Here is a 20,649-nt window from a genome sequence, read left to right as displayed (position 1 = left end):
CCTGTGGTTCCCAGCTGCTCTGCTCCCCCGGGTTGCTGCCGGGCAGGGCTGCGGGCGGCAGAGCCCCTCTCATCACCCACCCGCTTTTATCTCAGCCCCCACCTGTTTCCCAAACTGGAGCAGGAGGTTTCTCATTCTTTCCCTGCCCTGCTCCTCCTTGGCTATGAGGAAAGGGATGAGCATCCCGGGAATGCAGGGAATCCCCGCCAGCACATGCCTGAGGCTTTCCCGCTGCCCCGGCTCTGCTTCCAGCCCCGGCCACGAGCACAGGGAGCGCTGGAAACTCTCCAGAGCTCACAGATTGCAGGCTGCTCTCGGGCAGAGGGTCTCAGGGAGGTAGTTTCCCTCTCCCGGACAGGTCCCGCAGCCCCAGGATAGGTCCTGCAGCCCCAGGACAGGTCCCACAGCCCCGGGACAGGTTCCTCAGCCCCAGGACAGGTCCCTCAGCCCCAGGACAGGTCCCACAGCCCCAGGACAGGTCCCCCAGCCCCAGGACAGGTCCCTCAGCCCCAGGACAGGTCCCACAGCCCCGGGACAGGTCCCTCAGCCCCAGGACAGGTCCCTCAGCCCCAGGACAGGTCCCACAGCCCCGGGACAGGTCCCTCAGCCCCAGGACAGGTCCCTCAGCCCCAGGACAGGTCCCACAGCCCCGGGACAGGTCCCTCAGCCCCAGGACAGGTCCCTCAGCCCCAGGACAGGTCCCACAGCCCCGGGACAGGTCCCTCAGCCCCAGGACAGGTCCCTCAGCCCCAGGACAGGTCCCACAGCCCCGGGACAGGTCCCTCAGCCCCAGGACAGGTCCCTCAGCCCCAGGACAGGTCCCACAGCCCCGGGACAGGTCCCTCAGCCCCAGGACAGGTCCCTCAGCCCCAGGACAGGTCCCACAGCCCCGGGACAGGTCCCTCAGCCCCAGGACAGGTCCCTCAGCCCCAGGACAGGTCCCACAGCCCCGGGACAGGTCCCTCAGCCCCAGGACAGGTCCCTCAGCCCCAGGACAGGTCCCACAGCCCCAGGACAGGTCCCACAGCCCCAGGACAGGTCCCACAGCCCCAGGACAGGTCCCACAGCCCCAGGACAGGTCCCACAGCCCCAGGACAGGTCCCACAGCCCCAGGACAGGTCCCACAGCCCCAGGACAGGTCCCACAGCCCCAGGACAGGTCCCACAGCCCCGGGACAGGTCCCTCAGCCCCAGGACAGGTCCCACAGCCCCGGGACAGGTCCCTCAGCCCCAGGACAGGTCCCACAGCCCCGGGACAGGTCCCTCAGCCCCAGGACAGGTCCCACAGCCCCAGGACAGGTCCCACAGCCCCGGGACAGGTCCCTCAGCCCCAGGACAGGTCCCACAGCCCCAGGACAGGTCCTACGGCCCCAAGGGGGCTGGAGGGGTGGAGGGGCTGGAGGGATCTGGAGGAAATGCCAGCCCCAGAAAGGAGCTGTATACCCACAGAGAGCAACTGCAGAGATGGGGCTTGAAGAGACAGCACAGATAGGGTGGCTGGGATAAGTAAGGGGTGTTCCCATTCTGGGTGGGAACTGGTTTTCCATTTTGGACGTGTACCAGGGATTAAAAAAAAACAACAAACCTCCCAAGGGTTCTGAATTCTGGATTAGGAAAAAAGAGTGAAAAACAGAGATCTACAGCATTTAAAATAGGAGTGGACTGAGGTCCCTGGGCAGACATTCTCTGCATTTCAGCAGTGCTTTTGTTACTGTCAGCTTAAATTTAAGCTCTAGCAGTCTCTGAACTGTGGCTTCATCCCACCTCAGGGGACTCAGAGCAAGAAGTCATGCTGAAAACCAAGACTCCCAAAGCCACAGTGGGAGGGCTGAGCCCTACCAAGGAATACACACTGCAGGTCTACGTGCTCAACGGCTCCCAGGAAGCCCTGTTTGCCAAGAGGAAATTTGTGAGTAAGTAGAGCGAGCTGTATTTTACTATTCAGAGAGCTCCTGAGGCTCTTGGAGATGTGGCTCCTCAGAGCTCATCCTCTGGCATGTGCCCTGCAGACTACGTGGCAATCACAGAGCCTGTTACTACTTTGGTTGGAAGGTTAGACAGGGGGGTGGTGAAGACCCAGGGGTTGAGGGCTGGACTGTGACTCAGAGAACTGTCTAGATTGACTCTTCCTTTTTTTTTGTCTTCCTGCAGTAGAGGAGCTCAGAAATGCATCCCAGAGTAGAAATAACCGAAGAAACTCAGGAACTGGGCCAGGAAAGAATCTCACTTCTGCAGGGAGCTTAGGAGCTGAGCACAGTGGGGTGGCAGAGGCCACCCCACCACCTTTCAACACCGTCTTGATGCAGCCAGGTGGGTGCACTGGTCATCCTGGAATGGTGTTGGATTGATTTTCAGCCACAGCCTCTGCCATGCTACCATGGTTGGAGCATTAAGCACAGTTGTCCCTAAAAATGCTCCCAGCCTCTCACTGCAACCCCTTCTCCATCAGGGACATTAATTCCATGAGACAAGCCAGCCCAGCTTCATCTCTTACATGCACCTCAACTACAAAAGTACAGTACGAAACCTAAAAATATGAGCCACTCATGCCAGCCCAAGTGCCCGTCCTGACAAGGCACATTCCTGGGGCTGACAGGTATTAAAATTCAGCAGATAGACTAAAATCCTTCAACTGGGAGCAGATCCTAGGAGGACAAGCTGCTCCCTAGGCACTGGGGCTGATGATGCCTGATATTTTAGGCTCTGTGCCCCAAGACTGGCTGCAGATGGTCTACAAGAAGGTGTGAGCCCTCCCCTATGGCTGAGGACTATATATAACTGCAGAGATTCTCACGTGTCTGACAATAAGGTTTGCATGAGCAATTAACATGTTGATGGAAGAAAGATTCATCAAGGCCATTATACAGAAGGACTTGGACTAGCCCAGCAGGCTTCCAAGTCATGGGTTGCTGAGGTCTGAAGAGTCCACTGGGTGCCAGGTGCCACGGTGTGTTTTCCCTGGTTTATGTTTTATAAACATTCATTATTTCTCATCATCAGAGATAATGGCAAGGACAACCTTTTGATGGGATCTGTTCCTGACATTATTAACTCATGAGCCCACGTGCAGCCCTTCTCTCAGAAAGGCATGAATGAAGATGTCTCCTTTACCCACCTATTTGCTTAAAGCCTGTAGGACTTGTGTCCTCTCTGAGCCCCTGACACCTCTGTTAAAAATCACCCAAAGGATTGTGGGGGTTAACACAGCTGGGGACAATGGGCTTTTTCTGTTTGGAGCACAGCAAAGGACAGAGCTGAAAAGAAAAGGCAGAAGGGGACTCAGCCAAAGGGCTCAGGAGAAACCACAAGAAACCAGCCCAGTGTGGAGGCCAGCGTGACAGAAGTGACACCAACCACTCCCAAATCATCCCAGCGTGCTTCTGTGGAGTGGGAGACTCCAGGGAAAGAAAAACCCACCAAGGATTCCTTGAGGCGAGGTGAGAGGCGTCTCACTCCTTCTCCACTGTTTTCCCTAAGGCTTGTTGAATACCAACCTTCCACCCCTCTGTATGTCACCAGGATTTTCAAGCATCCAAGTGCTGATGGTTGTGTTTTCAAATGTTAGGTCACGCTTTGGGGCACTACCAGGGTCACTGCAGAAGTTTGGATTTCTGCAGAACATCACTAATTTTAAGGCAATCTGGAGCTAGGCCAAACATTCCTTCCAGGTGCTTTAATTTACCCATTTGCCACTTTTCTCTCTCTTCATGTTGCTGCCACCCCCTGCCTCTGACAGATACATTTAAGAGTTTGTATTCTTCAGCAGACCCCTCCAGGCATGGACCTTTCCAGGTCTTCAGAAGAGGAAGAGCACATTAATGTTGTTTGCTACCCAACCTGCTCCACTTCCTGGACTTGTTCATTATTATCACACCTAACTGATCCATGATGATCCTTCAGATTTGTCAGCTGAGGCAATGGCAGGGCAGAAGGTTCCCAGGGCAGTCAAAGTGGTGGGAATGTGGTTGGCAAGAGCATCTTCACCTTGTCCCTTGAGATCAGTAGAAATCCATGGCAGTGAAAAGAGATAGGAGAGCAACTTCTTTGTAACTGAATCTTGACAGGATCACCTGTTTCCCTCCACCAAAGATGGAAAATCGCCCATCCAAAAACATTTGGGGAAGGTGCATTTGATCAGCAACATGCCCTGTCTTATCTGCTGTTAAGCTGCAGGCCTGGGCTGGGGAGACAGGCAGGGCTGGACTATCTGACACCAGCAGGTTTTTATGGAGAGATTTGATTTAATATAAAGCCATGAAATAATTACAGCCCACAGGGGATCCCAGGATGGAATGGAATTCAGCAATCACCTGTAACTCTGGGAGACGTAGGCTAGATAAAAAGGAATAACACTGGGCTGGGGTTGAGCCTTAATGGAGCTGACAGCTTGCAGAGAGCAGTGTTGGGGATAGACACACACCTCCTGCCAGCTTTAACCCATTCTTTGCAGAAATGCAGCTGTGCACCACTGGATTCCATGGTACTGGGATGGGTTACCTTTTAGCCACGTGGTTTTCCCATGATGCTGGGATGTGTCAGGCTGGCAGATGTTCTGATCTTCCATCCAGACATGACTTTACACTGCAGGATTGTTAAAAAAAAAAGATCTTTAAACTGAAACAGTTTTTCCTCCTTTGCAATTGCTTCTCTCCATATCAAACCTTATCCCCCCCAGGTTCCCAGTTTCAGTGTGACACATCTGCCATGATTGACATTGTTCTGCTTGTGGATGGATCCTGGAGCATCGGACGCAACAATTTCAAGCTCATTAAGGACTTTCTGAGCAATTTGATTTCCCCATTCAGCATTGCCCAAGACAAGATAAGAGTCGGTAGGACACTTTCCTCTTTTCAGGTGTTGGGAAGTCCATGTCCAAAGGGGACTTTGTCCCTGTGGTTATGTGCTGCTCTGAGAAGGTTTTTATTCCTTTAGGAATAGCTTTTCCCATCTGGTAGCAAGCTCTGGCCCCTAGTGGCTGTAAGCAATAGCTGCACAGTGAGTAGGAGTGATGTCTTCTGGGCAGCACCAGATCAGCTGTGGATGCTGAGACACATTTGGGATTTGCTGCCTACCTCTGAGGAGGTGCTCGGCCTCCACAGCACTGCACAAGCAGATTCAGTGGCAACCCTGCCCTGGATTTCAACTAAAAATTGTGTTGCTGAGAGATCCCAACACTGGCCAGGTTGTGTGTGAAGTAGGATGATGTAAATCCTTCCCACTCCTTGCAGATGACTAGTTTGAGTCCTTATCAAATACTTCAGAGCCACACAGGACAAGTGCCTGCAGCCAGTGGGGCCTGAGGCATCTCCCCCCTGCCTGCAGGACAAGGGCTATGCAGAGAAGTGGTGCTGGAAACTAGATCCACTCACCCCCCTCTGCCTTTCACTGTTCTGTCATCCTCCCATGACAAGACTGATGCTGCCTCCCCAGAAATAACCTCTTGCAGCTTCCCTTTGCTTGCACGATGCCCAGAGCTCTTGCCTTCCCCAGGACTGTCCCAGTACAGCAGCGACCCCCGCACCGAGTGGGATCTGAGCGCTTATTCCACAAGAGACCAGGTGCTGGAGGCCCTGAGGAGCCTGCGGTACAAGGGTGGCAACACCTTTACAGGTAAGTCCACTTCAGAAAGTCTCTGCTAAATGATCTGTGGGGAAAGCTGTTCCCATAGGATAACATCCTCCGTGGGGACAGAGGAGGCAGAGCGAAGGGTGAATGAGGAGGGTTCTCTGCAAGGCTCTGCCCACCATCCACCTCTTCTCCCCAGGTCTGGCGCTGACCCACGTCCTGGAGCAGAATCTGAAACCAGCTGCTGGTGCCCGACTGGAGGCTGAGAAGTTGGTAATCCTCCTGACTGATGGAAAATCCCAGGATGATGCCAACCTAGCTGCCCAGACCTTGAAAAACCTGGGCATAGAGATATTTGCCATTGGTAAGATCACAGCCATCGACAGGACCAAGACAACCTACTTTTGATCTTCTTCACACTGGAAGTTATGTTCCCTCAACTTTGTTAGAAGCATCCTGAGGCTTAATACTAAGGTAGTTGGCAGGAGCTCACTGTGTTGTGGCTAAGATGAAAATGAACCTATTTAATCAGCACAGGCAGTGAGTGTGTTCAAAGGGTGTTTTGTTTGTTTAGAAAATACATTCGTTCACACCTCCCATCTAAAGACCTTTGTGAGCCTCAGAGACCTGTGTCATAAAACCCATAATCTCAGCTGTGGAATTAGGCACGAGAACATTGTACTGGGGAGGCCAGGAAATCTCCTTTATAATTACTGCCTTGCACAACTTTCCATTTCTCTGAATAATAACTTTATTTCCTCTTCACTATCTGGCAGCATAATGAGGCACAGAAGGGCCTTGAGCAGCTCTGTTCTTGATTACTACATGAGTCTTCTAGAGGCTAATACATGAGCAATACAGTTGTGTAGAAAACTCCTGAAATTGCAATCCCCCAAACTTGAAGTGTTAATTTATGTCTGGAGCACAAAGGAAGGGTTTATTGCACAGGGTCATGTAGCTATGTGGCTGGCACTGGGACTCCTTTCATTGACAGAGTGGAGCTGCAGCTAAACTGCCCTCCTAAACTATCAAAATAGCATTGCTAAGCATTCCTAATGTAGTATAATAGTGGTAATGCCCAATGATAGGTGATAGCCTGAATCATAAATGTTTTGCTAAACATGTTAGAACTTCTGAGCCTACAGAGCTGAAAGCCCTTCCCAGGCTGGGCTGAGGCTGTTGCTGCAGGAAACCCGAGGCCATTCTCAAGCACCACCAGCTCACTGGAATGACTGGGAGGCTCAGCTTGGAGAGCAGGACAATGGTGAATCTATCCTGCCCCTGAACAAACAAGACAGAAGCAGGAGGCAGAAGCTGCTCCTCCCTGGGGAAAGCTCTCAGTGTCTCTGCTCTGGTTGCAGGGGTGAAGAACGCGGACGAGGCAGAGCTGAAGCAGGTGGCCTCGGAGCCGCTGGAGCTCACGGTCTACAACGTGCTGGATTTCCCACTGCTGAGCTCTCTGGTTGGCAGGCTCACCCAGGTCCTCTGCACCAGGATCCAAGAGAAGAGCAACAAGGAAATTGCAGGTGAAGTGAAACCTCTTCAGTGAGGGCTGAGCTTCCTTCTGCTCACTATCCACCTCCCTTCCCATCGCAATTGACCCCTTCTTATACCTTTGCCTCATGAGCTCCACCATCTTCTCAGCACTCTCTAACTCTTCTCCTCCAGTGTTGATCTCCTTTCTCAGCCTTCTTATTGCTTACAATCACCCTGCCATGTCAATATGTTGGTGTGTTTGTGATTATTGTCTTCTGCAAGACCCTCTGGGTTCAGTTCTTCCACTCTCATTCCACTGCAGACTCTCTGTTACCTGTAGATGTTTCCACTCAGATGCTCTTGGTTTAGATATCTGATTTTGGACTGTGAACCAATACAGACAACAACCATTTCTTCCAGGGCTTTGGATAACTCTTGGTGGAAAAAATCACCTAATGACAGTAACTCCCAGGGTTGGGAAAAGGGAACTTCTTTTCCCTCTCCTGCTATTATACAGTGTGATAAATATGTTGTCACCATCTCCTTTTTAGGGTGTCTCCCAACCAGGAGGAATAAGAAAAAACAAAAGGGTTAATTTAATCATAAATTAGAGAAAAGATACGGAGAAAATGTAGAGGTAGGAAGAGGAGAGGATAAAACATCTGAACACATATAGTTTTCCTCACGTTTTACTTTAAGTGATGGATCTTCAAGGCATTTTCAAGTCAAAACCAAACAGCCTATTTTTTTCCTTTGCTGGAGAGCAGCTTGTATAATGAACAAGACAGCAAAGAACTACTCCAGAAGTCAGCTTAGATCCTCAGGAGAAATTTTGTGTACATGCTCGCATCTCTCCCTGCTCTAAGATTGGCCTAATGAGAACGGAAAGTCTGATTTTCAAGCATATTTTATTTCACTGCTCTGGAGATTCATATAAATAAATTGATTCATCGTTATTAATTTGTACTTGTTTGATATAATTAGCCATTTTTCAAAGGTCCAGATTAGGCTAAAGAAAGATGGGCTGTCCAAAAAAAAGGAACTAAAATATCTTCTGCATGCTCATTTTGACACATTCTCCTGATTGAGGAAAGCTGGGTCATTTTTTTTTTTGGTGAGAGCCAAAAATTCAGACTTGTGTTTAAAAAATATTCCCATCACCCAGCAAAACAGACAGCTTGCTCTCTATGGAATATTTATATTCTCTGTATGCCTGGTTTTTAAATATTTATTTCAGAGCTGTTTGGAACAGTTTCTGTAGGGAAGGAGACTGACTTGATTTGAAAAATGTCATTCATTTATGAACTAGGAAGTATATTTGGCGTAAGAATTCAGGATGTAAGAAAGTCACTGTGGTTTTATTTCCTAGGCAGCACTTTGAAAGATATCCCTGAGAACACGGGTCTCCAGATGAGCCCAACTGACCTGAAAATATCAGCTGTGACCTCCAAGAGCATGCACCTGACCTGGAGTCCTCCTCTGAAACCACCAAAGAAATATCGGATAGTGTATTATCCATCTAAGGGTGGCAGCACCAAAGAGGTAAGAGGCTTTTCTCCAGGCATGAGAGGCTGCAGCATCTTCCAGAGAGTGGCAGGGAATTTAAGTAAACTTGAGCAGACAAAGAGATGAAGAGAGAGCTGTAGTTCTTGTAGGACATCAGCTAAAGCCAGGGAAGACATTGAATGCACACTGAATGTAAGTGGGATCAGTTGGTAGGATGACAAGATAGAAGAGGACATAAGATAAATACCATCTTGCTAGAAATACTGCAGGCTGTGCCAGGGCTGACTTTGCTGCAGTGCTATCCCTCCCTAAAGCGTCTGCTCTGAGTCAGAGGACATGCAGGAGCTGTCCAAGGTTGCTCATCTGGGCTGGATGTGACTCAGACAAGCAAATCCAAACTGTTGATGCCTTTCCATTGATTTCACTGAGATTGCTGCCTCAGAGGACAGGAATGTTTGCTGCCTCTTGCCTCTCTATTCTGGGGTGGCACAGAATTCAGAGGGCAACTGGACTTCATGTTTCTGATCACAGATCTGCCACGGAGAAGCCACACTTGCTAGGGAAGGCCACTTCAGCCACTCTTCTGCTAAAGAGCAGCCAGCACCTCCCTGTCTTGACAGCCCTGCTTTGTGCTTTCAGGTGGTCTTAGATGGAGCCATCTCCTCTTTGCAGCTTTCTAACCTGACCTCGCACACTGAGTACCTGGTGTTGGTGTTTCCTATTTATGACACAGTTGTTGGGGACGGGCTGAGAGGCGTCACCTCCACATGTAGGTTGTGAGTAGACAGAATGCTGCTGATGGATGGTTATGACAGGTGAACAAAGCTCTTACTTTGTGCTCTTCTCAGACTGGAGCCTGGCATTGTATTTCCCCCCCTCCCTGAAGTTCAGTCTGTCTACAACTGTCTTCATCTGTGGAAATGTTCAGAATTTGACCAGACAGGACCCTGAGCAGCCTGCTCTGATTTGGCCCTGCTTTAAACATCAGGCTGCACCAGAAAGCTCCTTCAAGGGTCCCTTTCTCCTACCTCATTCTGCAAAGGAGACCACCACCCTAGAAATATCATGCAGCCCCTTGCCATTGTTTTTACCCTGGGCTCCAAATGAATTAAACCTCTTACCTGTAAAGTGGCAGCTCCACTGCATTAGATGGGGGCTGGATACCCACCAGCTTGCAGTAACTGCTGCAAAGTCAGATCTGCTCTGGCTTTTGAGCTGTCACAGGCCTCATGCACTGAAGATGTCTTTCTGCTTTCTTTTCCTTCCAGTGCCTTTGTCTTCTCCTCGTTCCCTGCGTGTCTCTGAGCTGACCCACAACAGCATCAGGCTGAGCTGGGAGGCAGCCCAGGGAGCCACACAGTACCTGGTGCTCTGCTCTGCAGCTCCTGATGGAGAAGAGGACTATACTACAGAGGTAGAGTTCATGAGAATAATTATAATATCGTGTTTTTTTTCCTGTCTGGGCTGAGTTTAGTTCCAGCCAACCCTTGGGAATGGATATCATGTGTTTACAAAAGGAATAAAAAAGTCTCAACATTGTTGCAACAACATCTTCCATGGAAGATTTTTTTTTTAATTGTCTATATCAAAGTGATTTATAACTGTGAGGTTTTCATGTGGGAAATTAAGGCACAGAGAGAGAACTGACTGCCTCATGAGACTCTGGAAACCCAGGCACTGAATTCAGATCTCTGCAGCCCCAAGGGTAATTGTTGCATCCTTGAGGCTGTACATAAATGTCTTTACTGTGTTCATCTTAAAATGTTTTCACTGATCTCTCAACACAGGCCTACAGCACTGTGTGAGAAGAAAACAATGTTCAGGGAATGAAAAATCCTTACAAACATCAGAGATCCCTTTGCCATGTGTGCATTTTAATGAGCTCTTTGGAGCAAATGTAAGCTGAGGATATGAATTAAAACAAACAACAAAAGCTTGGCACAACTTCAGGCCATTTCCTCTTGTCCTGTCGCTTGCTGCTTGGGAGAAAAGACCAATTCCCACCTCACTACAACCTCCTTTCAGGTGGTTGTAGATGGCAAGAAGGTCTCCCCTGAGCCTCCTTGTCTCCAGACTAAGCAACCACAGTTCCCTCAGCTGCTCTTTGTAAGATTTGTGCTCATGCTTGGTGTCCCTTGGGAAGAGAGACAGAGCACTGACCACTGTAGATCACTGACCCAAGTGGTGAAATGCCAAAGTGGAGAAGTCACCTTAAGTGTAACCAAAGGGACCTTGGCCTTTGTCTCTAGAAGGTCTTGCTCTGTTGATGGCGTTGATGGACACCCCGGAACTGAAAGTTACCCCAGAATATCTTTCTGTTTACAGGTGAAGGTGGCCCAGCCTGAGGTCCTGCTGGATGGGCTGTCCCCCAGCACAGAGTACTCTGTGGCAGTGTATGCTATGTATGGGGAAGATGCAAGTGACCCAGCCAGCATCCAAGAAACCACCTGTAAGTGCTGCAGCTGCTTACTGACTTGTTATTAAACACTTCAGGCAAGAGAGATGTGTTAAATGATGTGCTTCCCATATTGTGCATGTGGCTTGTAAACATCCTGCTTCTTCCCTGCCTGTTCTTAAGCAAATAATGGTCCCTGAGGGGATCTCTAATTACACGGTGAATTGTGAAAAAGGAGAGATTTTTTTCCCTTGGTAAGAGAATTCCTGAAAGAACCATTCCCTGAGGTCCTTGTTTAGGCTGAAAAAGGGAATTATTTGGCTGTTCCTTGACCTAAAGCCCAGGTAGTGCTCCATGGCATCTCAGAGGCATATGTGGTAAAGAAAATGTTTTCCCACGTGGTGAATGAGTTGCTTAATTGAAGGTGGGGTCATCTAATTTGTGTTGCAGTGGCCTTGAGTCCCCCCAGGTACCTGAGCTTCTCGGAGCTGAGCCACGCGTCGGTGCGTGTCAGCTGGGAGGCTGCGTCTCCGGCCGCCAGAGCCCATCGCCTCACCTACGTGGCTGGCAGAGGGGGCAACGCTGGGGAGGTGAGTCCTCGAGGCTTGGTGGGAGGAGCAGATACTGCCCCACTCACCTTCAGCTGCGTGGTTGAGGGAGGGCTTCGCTGCTGGCAGGTTTTTAGCTCTGCAACGGGCCCTTTGGGAGCAGGTGCCACCCGCGCGGGCCCCTCTGCTGCTGCCCCTGCGCTCCTCTCCGATGCTCATACGACTCCTCCGCTGCAGGTGGAGGTTCCTGGCACTGCAACATCCACTGTCCTGAGACCTTTGTCCTCCCTCACCCAATACTTCATCAGCGTCCGATCTACATATGAGGAAGGGGACTCCTTTCCAATTACTGGCAACGTTACCACCCGTAAGTAGGGGAGGGAAACGCTTTGGTGACAAAATTGGCTTGTGTGTGTCTGGACTGGGATGTTTTAAAGACAAGTTCCAGCAGCTCATGGCCAAAACCCTTGTATAAAATCCAGATGACCTTTTTTGTATGTGTGTGTGTAACATGTCCAACTGTGTAATGTTTAAAATGGGGCAGAAGGAATAAAGAAAGGAAGAAAATTATGAAAAAACATGATGTATCACTAACCCTTGTGTCCTTGAGAGCCATCCTAGCCTTCTCCCCTTTACAATACTGGCATGTCCCCCCCACAAATGAGATAATCCTCCTTAATTAGGGTTTTAAAAATAATTTACCCCTCTCTGTCCTGATGGCTGTCGTCATATGGGTCTGAACAAGTGAAAGACAGGCTGGTCTCAGACATCTGCCTGGTTGATGTTTTGCTCCCCGACCATCTGCTCCCCACCTTGGCTCTGATGAGGTGCTGTCAGTGCCTGCTCTCCAGCCCCTTTTCCTTCTGCATCCCTCAGTGAAGGTCCCCCCACCTCGTGCACTGAAGGTGACCGAGCTCTCTGGGAACAGCCTCCGACTGCAGTGGGAAGCTGTTGCTGCCTCTGATGTGGTTGTCTACCAGATCAAATGGAGCACAGTCAGTGGAGAGAAGCCTCAGGAGGTAAGGACCCATGTACAGCTCGGGGGAGGTTGGGTTGGCTTTGTGCCTGCTTGATGGCTCTGAAATCACCTTCCAGAGTGGCATAGGGAGGTGGAAAAATCTTAAACAGTTTAGCATCCAGCCAAAGGACTCTGTAGAATAAGTCAGGATCTGTCCTGGGTCTGAGTCTGTTCAATGGAGCTGTCACCTTGTGTGCTGGAAGAGGGAGGGAGAGCAGGAGAGCAGGGTTAGAGTCCCACAGGCTCTGGAAAGATTGCAGAAGTGTTCTGGAGAATCTCAAGGATGAAATTCAATAGTGACAAGCAGAAAGTATTAAGCTTAGGCAGGAATAATTAACTACACACAGGTATACAGGATGTAGAAGAAATAGCTAAGAAGCACTTTGGTAGAAAAAGATCTGGGGTTGCTGAGAATCACCAGCCCACAATGTCAAGTTGCTGTGGGAAAGACAAAGAGAATACTCAAGTATCTATAGATAGAGATATTGCCTCAAGGCAGGTGAAGCAACTCTTACTTTCTTCAGTGCTAGTAAGCACTGACTGCTTGTTGGGATACTGCTCTTCAAGAAGGATGAAGCTCAACTGAGAAGCACACAGAGGACAATGACCAGAGACAGAGATGGTTCAGGAAGGACAGGGTTGGAACAGGTGCCATCTTCCATGTCAAGCCTCTAATTTCAAGGTGCAAGCTGTGGCTGAAGTGGTAAAATACACAAATGTCTCATATGATGTTTTGCATTTGGGCTGGAATAAGGGATTACTGGGGCTTCTGTCCCCAGCACATCTGAGAGCTGGACTCTGAGCAAAGGGACTTCATGCTCAAGGCAGGATGGCTGCCTGGTGTCAGAACACTGCACTGGAATACTGGAATAGCTGGTAAATGTAACTGGGCAGCAATACATGGACATTTACTCTGCATCAATCAGGGCTGGATTTTTGCTTTTTCTTAGGTGTGTGCAACCCACAGCAGTAGACTTTGTCCCCAAAGGCCAGTGCTAACTCGTTTGTGCCTGAGGGCAATCTGTGAGACAGGTACTTGGATGGCATGTACTAGTTTGGGGATGCCAGGGAGCTTGACTGACTCCTGTCTTCCCCTGCTGCAGCTCTCCCTCGCTGGAAACGTGGCAACTGCTGTCCTGCCAGGCTTGCAGAAGAACACTGACTATAAAATATCCATCTGGGCCTATTACAAAGATGGTGCTCGAAGTGACACGGTTTCTGTCCAGCACAGGACCAGTAAGTGATCAGTGCTTGGTATCTGCAGCCTAGGGATGATGCCTCGGAAGCCCTCACAGACCAGCAGCTCAGGCCTGGTCATCTCTTCAGCTATGAAAACCCAAACCTGAATGTTTGAAAGTGGCAGGAGATACTTAGCCATCTATCTGAAAGTGTTCTGAATTTGTCCTGAGGAAAGCAGGCTGGGGAAAGCCCAGCAGGGTGCTGCACCTTGCAGGCCTCTGACAGCCCTGCCAGGGGTTTGGTACAGAACTCACTGCTTTCCCCCCTGCAGGGTGTATTGATGCAAACAAATTGGCTTTCCAGAAGATGTTCAGCTGAATGTGTGGCTGTGTTGCCTGAGGGATGTTTCCTGTTAGTAAAGCACTGTCTGCTGAAAAGGGTGAGGATTTCCTCAGCTGCATCACTGCTGAGCTGTGCTCCATCTGAGGGCACTTACAAAAATAAGAGAGGATCCTGCAGACAGACTCCTCCTGGAAGCATTATCTAAATCTTCCACAAGCAGGATATGAGGTTAAAAAGTGGCACTCCCAGAGGTCCTCTTAATTAATATTGCCTGTATAATGGCTTTGTTGGCAGCAAATGCAATCCAATTCACTCAACTACAGCAGCCCTCTCCTCCTCCATCTCTCAGCTCTCAACCTCCTTTGCAGAATGAACTCATCTAGGCTGGTGTTGAGCTGATGAAGTTCAGAGGAAATGGCAATCTTGGAATAAGAAGGTCAGGATTTATTAATAATGAATAATAACAACATTTGTTTATATAAACCTCAGGCAAGTACCTAGAAGCTGCATACCGACAAGAAAAAATAACCAAAAGCTTCCTGCAGGTGTACAATGCTAAAGGACTATGCTGAATGATAAAGGATAATGTTTGGGGCTGTTCAGAGGCTTTGGAAAACAAATGGCTGCCTTTTAAGGCATGAATTACAAAAAGCCAGAGAAGCTTCCTCAGCCCACCACAAACGGGGTGGATGGTCCCCTTCTAGGCACACTTGAACAAGCTGGTCCTTGCTGGCATTGGCACCCTGGTGGGATGTGGAAAGCAATTGGACTTCTGCTTGTCAGCTGCTGTCTGTGCTTGGGAACAGGGATGCCTGAGGGGTGTCAGGCTTTGCCTGCAGGAGTTTGGATGGGAACTGCTGCTGAAGCTGGGCTGACATTAAACTGAAGTGGATTACAAAGTGCTCATGTGCCCCATTCCTCTAGCTAAGCTCTCTGCCAGCAGCATCTCCAGCCTGGGGCAAATAGATCTTCAAGTTCTTTATCCAGCTCCTCAGTGAGCTCTTCCTACCAGAGCATGTGTTGCAAATGAAAGGGTTTGAAATGTAGGGAAGCAGCTTCAACCCATGGCAGTAAGGGAAAAACATGACCTGTATAATCATTGCAGATCAGTATTTTGGTGGAGCAGACTTGAGGTTTTATTCTTATTTGAAAATGTGCCTGTGATGCTGGTTAGACCCAAGAGAAGCTTGGGATTCCTCCTTAGAGGAGCAGAGAGAGGCAATCAAAGGCAGAGCTGGTGTCCTCAGTGTCAGAGATGCTTTCTTCCTCCTGGGCACCTTCAGGAGGTGACCCTTTCCCTGCCTGGCAGATCCAGGCCATCACATTCTGCCTGGCCTGGGAGCTTTCCAGAGTAAACTCAGCTCAGAAGACTTTCCCTAACTTTCCCTTTGGTCACTTAAACAAAGTGTCCACTTAGCTCAGCTGAAGGAAACAGCCGATGCAGCCAGCAAGGCTGCAGAGACACAGCAGCACTAATAATAGTGCTGTTGAAGTCACTTTACCTCCCACACTTGTTTTCCTCTCTTTACCTTGCGGGGATGCACAGCAACAGCCTCCGGGCTGATTCAGCTGCCAGCAAACTTGGTGCAGCTTCAGTGAGAGTAAGCTCATCTTAGGCAGAAAAAGGAAGGAGGATCAATGAAGATGCAAATGATCTTCCTTCAGCCTGTGCTCTAAGGTCACCCTAGACTTTGCTGGATGGGCAGAAGAGCCTTACAGGTAAAACTGCAGAACAGGAATTTCATAGCCCGGGTGTGTGTCCTTGACTGTCTCTAGGGCTAACACATGATTTTTAGTCTCTTCTGAATAAACAGCTTCCTTTTCTCTGCCCAAGACCTCTGTGTCTTCACACCAGCAGAAGTCCAAGGCCAAACATGCATTTATGCAGAGCAAGACACTGGTTGGAAACAAGATTCAGGAGCAGGTGACCCCACACACTCAAGCCCCTTGTCTGAACAGTGGAAGAATCACAGACTGGTTTGGGTTGGAAGGGACCTTAAAGATCATCTAGTCCCAGCCCCCCTGCATGGGCAGGGACACCTCCCACCAGCCCAGGTTGCTCCAAGCCCCATCCAGCCTGGCCTTGAGCACTTCCAGGGAGGCTCTTACTGACAGCAGGATCCCAGGGAAAGAAATGCATTTACATAATTAAAAATCACCCAGATTTGGTCCCTAGCAAATCCTTTTCTAGCTGATCACGGCTCAGCCTGTCACCTACTGGGATACATCCAGACATCCCAGTGCAGGACTGGAAAAGGGAGAGCAGCTCAATACTCCCCTCCTGGAGGCTGTGGGTGCTGGTGTGAGAACTGCCAGAAAAAAACCTGCTGTGTGCTGCCTTCTCTGGGGGTTTTTAGAATCATTTTAAAACAGAAAGAAAAAGGTGGAAGATACTAGAAATTGGATTAACTTTGAAGTGTGATCCAGGTCTAACCAGCAATCAAGAGATTTGTCCAGTGTGTCTCCAGATCTTTGATAAAATTCAGTTCCTGTTTGGGTCTTTATGAAGGTGTTTGGCTGTGGCATATACAAGGGATCTCTTGTACTTACAGGGCTTTTCACTTCTTCCAAGATTTTTTTCCGAGTCCTAGGATTTAAATTGTTGAATGGTTGGGCTGTACTGTGTTGTACTCAGGCAATCCTCATCCTTCCAGGATCTGCTTTCCCTCCTCCTTGGTCCCCACGGTGACTTCTTCTGCTCCAAGCACCAGTTAACAGCACAGCAGAGCACTGAAGGGTTTGGAAATGGGCTTGGAAGCAAGCTCTGCTGGCCCTGTTTATCCACATAATTGCCTGCCTTTTATGTCCTCCGCTTTTAATCCCTGCCACAGATTCCTGGAACCCACCCACCAACCTCTTCATTGACTCTGAGACCCCCACCAGCCTCCAGGTCCACTGGACCCCCCCAGAGGGCCGCGTGCAGCACTACAAGATCATCTACAGCCCCGTTGCTGATGCTGCTGCTCAGCACACAGTAAGTCTCCAGCTCCTCCACAGGTGACAGGTACTGGACCAGAGGGACTTGGGGACAATTTTGTGCCCATCAAAGCTTCTGGAATGGCAGCTTTCTCCCCTCCATGAACTGGGGTGGGGAATTCTCAGAGGCAGAGGGGTTGGGGATAAACCCCTCAGATTTGGGAAAGTTAAACATTAACCTTTTAAACCCGAGATTTGCTACTCAAATCCAGGCTGGTGACCATGTTCTAAGGCACTTCTGACCCATTTGCATGGGGAATATTGGGGTCTTTGCCCAGGTAAATACTCATTCCTGGACACAGCTTGTCTGATGGCATCTCATAGCCAGGCTTCCCTGCCTTGCTCTCGCCATTGCTGGGACTAATCAGAGGTGCTGCCCTGAGCCTGCTTGTCCCAGAACTCATCACTAGACCCCTTCCATGTAGCTCTGGGGTGTAAGGGCTATAATGGGCAGCCTGCCCAAATGCTGGGTTCTTTTTCCACCCTGCTGTAGATCATGGCTTCTGGCAAAAGCAGCAGTGTGACCCTGCACTCACTGCTCCCTGACCGAGCCTACAAGGTGGCAGTTTCTGCCATCCACTACACAGGAGAGAGTGAGAGCACATCCACCACTGGCCAGACAGGTGAGTGCAACAGTCAGCACCTGCATGAGCCCCAGAACCCCCTGGTCATCAGCCTGGAGGGAATCCTTGCTGGGCAGAAGTGTCCTCCTGGCACAGGGGCGCTCAGCCAGGCAGGTGACTGGCCTTGGAAAGGGAAAATCCTGCCCCAGCTGCTGCATTCCTGGGCATTATTGGCAATTCCAGGATGGGCTCACGTGTGCTTTGCTGTCTCTTTCAGCTCCTACGTTGTCTAAATTCCCTTCAATACGAGGATTCATTCCATCTAAAACAGAGGGTAAGTCACTTCCTACTAAGCCTTATTGTTGTTGTTTTTCAAGAACAAATCAGCCCAGGTGGGCTCTGCAGGGCCAGCAACACTGGGTATGGCCTTTCTTGGCAGATGCCTCTGGGGACTGCCCAAGGACACACAGCTTCTTAAAATTTGACTCACTTGGTAAAGAGGCTGCCAGTATTTTTAGAAGCTTTCTGCACAACTTGACCAAAGTGGAGCAAAGGGAGTGATGACATGATGTTTGAAATTGAAGTTCCCTTCAAAGTCTCTTATTAATTTAATGAATATATGTTCTCATAGCTGATGTAAAGCAAACAATAAAAGGGATTAGAGAGAAATGTTGAATTAATGGGGTTGTAAAAGGTTGTTAAAAAGTAAATATTAGAATAGAGACATTGTGGCAGTGAAGCCTTTTCCTGGCTACCTGAAAGGATTCCAAAGAAAACCTCAGTTTTGAAATGTATTGAGGGAAACCATGAGGAAGAATTAAACAGATTAAATGGGAACATTTTAATTTGTATCCAGCAGATAATGTATTACAGGTGTTCAGACCACAGAGAAAAAGTCCTGTGAAATTTCAAGCAGAAAACAATTGTCCTATAGGGTTAATGAGGCACCTTCTAGACATGAATACAGCTCTTTGGCTCGGAGGGCTAAAATATTGATACGGATCTGAATTACTGAGATAAATGGTCTGATGTTACAGGAATGACTGTTTATTATACAGTAAATAACTGCATTGGGCTGGGACTTGGGGAGAAAAACAGAAACCAAAGAGAACAACAAGACAGCAGGAATCCTAGGCTGGAAAGGCTAGGACAAATCTTCAAAGCAGACATGCAAACTGCCAGTGTGAGGATCCTTAACCTGACTGTGATACACTTTATCTAAGCTGAGCATTGCTAGATCAAAGATCTGTGGGCAATCCAAGTGCCACCAGCCGTGGCAGGAGGCAAGGAAAATCAGATACTTGGTAAATGGGCAAGTTTATAGCCTGTTTATAGCACTTTGGAGGGAAACACATTTGGTTGTTTTGTTGTTTTTTGCTTCATCATTTTGCTTCAGTTCTGAGCAATGCTTTGCATTTGGAAAGTTGGCTGGTTTCTGTGAGGGGAAAGGAAAGAGCAGAGCATAGTTTGTTGCCATAAGTCAGATCATCCAGGATGCAGGACATTGCTCCACAAACCAGGGGCTGGTCAAGCTCAAAGAGATGGTTTTGAGCCTCAGGTATCAGTAACTGATTTCTTAACCGATTTCCACAGATCTCTTCATTAATTTTATACCCAATTCTACAGAAATGATGGTATGTATGTATAAAACTAAGCATTTGTTTGAATAATGAAGCTCACAGCAATTTGTAAGTCTGTGTTTGAACTCCTAGCTTCAGCAGCTCCATGGCCATCAAGGCCAAGGTTTGGGTGCCCTTCCTTTCATCTGTGTCTTGATCATAAGGAATGGTCTTAAAACTCCTAAAGGCTTCAGAATCTCAGGTGCCTTGGAGAAGATACTTCACCCTCTTTCCATTTTTTTTACACATTTTACAAAATTTTGTGTGGATAATAGGAAGCCCTGCTTTAGTGGGGAGGTATGAAATGGCCTTGATGCAGGAATAGCAATAGCAAGGCTGTAAAGAAGCCTCAGTATAATGAGCTGCTGGATTCTATTGTACTGATGACCTAGAAAACCATTTATGAAATAACCCATCTTATCAGGTGTCCTTGATTTTCAGGGACATTTCTCTTTTTGCATCAAGCATTCCCTTTGTCCCAGCTCCATCTGGCATCCACAGCCTGGGATTTACACAGCAGCAGATAACTGAAAGTAGCATTTTTGTGTTGCTTTCTAAAACACCCCCTTACCTGAGCCTTCTAAATGGAAAGTGCTCATAACCATGGGGCTTTGTGTTGCACCCTCACCTTCCAGCCTTTTCTCCTCTGGTTTTCCTTTCTGTCCTGTGGCATCCTCAAGGATTCATTGAGGGGGTTTTTGAAAGACAAGCTGCAAATCTTTGTCAAAACTCTGTGTGTTTCCTTAAAGAGTTCAAAAGGCAAAAATTCGGCTTGAGATACATATTTTTGCTGTGTGCATTTTGGGTTTCAGGTACAAAATTTGGAACTGCAGGTATCCACCTTGATTTTACAGCACCACTAAGGTGCATGCTGCAGGGAAAGCACTGCTTCAAAAAAAATTATCAGTGGGTTTCTGTCTGGTTTTAAAGAGAAACTTGTGGAACATGATGCTTCCTTGTATTACATATTGTAAAGTAGCAGGCGAGTTCATAGAATCATAGAACTATTCAGGCTGGAAAAGCCCCTTGGGATCATTGAGTCCCACCATCATCCCTTCTCTGCAAAGTTCTCCCCTAAACCATCTCCACCAACACCACATCCAAACGACCCTTAAACACATCCAGGGATGGTGACTCCACCACCTCCCTAGGCAGCTTGGTGCAGTGTCTGACCACTCTTGCTGTGAATTTTTTTTCCCTAATGTCCAGTCTAACCCTGCCCTGTTGCAGCTCAAAGCCCTTCCCTCTTGTTCTATCTCTAATGACCTGTGAGAAGAGACCAGCACCAACCTCTCTACAATGACCTTTCAGGTAGTTGTAGAGACTGATGAGGTCTCCCCTCAGCCTCCTCTTTCTCAGACTAAACATTCCCAACTCCTTCAAACGTTCTTCATAAGATTTATATTCTCTTTTTTATTTTTTTTAGTCAAAAGAAAGCCATTATAAGGACGTTTGATGATGAA

The 20,649-nt window shown here is 48.6% G+C and overlaps 1 protein-coding gene across 1 annotated transcript in view; it reads left to right on the top strand.

Moving 5' to 3' along the window:
- COL20A1 (collagen, type XX, alpha 1) overlaps nt 1-20,649 on the top strand; it is a 46,156-nt gene that overhangs the window by 5,397 nt on the left and 20,110 nt on the right. The window contains exons 3-20 of the mRNA XM_009998722.1: nt 1,769-1,912; nt 2,151-2,309; nt 3,242-3,436; nt 4,675-4,830; nt 5,490-5,609; nt 5,764-5,928; nt 6,926-7,090; nt 8,410-8,582; nt 9,186-9,315; nt 9,815-9,960; nt 10,872-10,995; nt 11,392-11,531; nt 11,727-11,856; nt 12,366-12,508; nt 13,611-13,743; nt 16,860-17,002; nt 17,498-17,627; nt 17,845-17,901. Of these exons, the coding sequence (XP_009997024.1) occupies nt 1,769-1,912; nt 2,151-2,309; nt 3,242-3,436; nt 4,675-4,830; nt 5,490-5,609; nt 5,764-5,928; nt 6,926-7,090; nt 8,410-8,582; nt 9,186-9,315; nt 9,815-9,960; nt 10,872-10,995; nt 11,392-11,531; nt 11,727-11,856; nt 12,366-12,508; nt 13,611-13,743; nt 16,860-17,002; nt 17,498-17,627; nt 17,845-17,901 (2,553 nt within the window). The remainder of the gene's footprint in view (nt 1-1,768; nt 1,913-2,150; nt 2,310-3,241; nt 3,437-4,674; nt 4,831-5,489; nt 5,610-5,763; nt 5,929-6,925; nt 7,091-8,409; nt 8,583-9,185; nt 9,316-9,814; nt 9,961-10,871; nt 10,996-11,391; nt 11,532-11,726; nt 11,857-12,365; nt 12,509-13,610; nt 13,744-16,859; nt 17,003-17,497; nt 17,628-17,844; nt 17,902-20,649) is intronic.

The sequence above is a fragment of the Chaetura pelagica genome, unplaced genomic scaffold, assembly GCF_000747805.2.
Source record: "Chaetura pelagica isolate M959 unplaced genomic scaffold, ChaPel_1.0 scaffold275, whole genome shotgun sequence".
In the NCBI taxonomy this organism is placed as follows: Eukaryota; Metazoa; Chordata; class Aves; order Apodiformes; family Apodidae; genus Chaetura; species Chaetura pelagica.
This window is presented reverse-complemented; position numbering and strand designations above follow the sequence as displayed.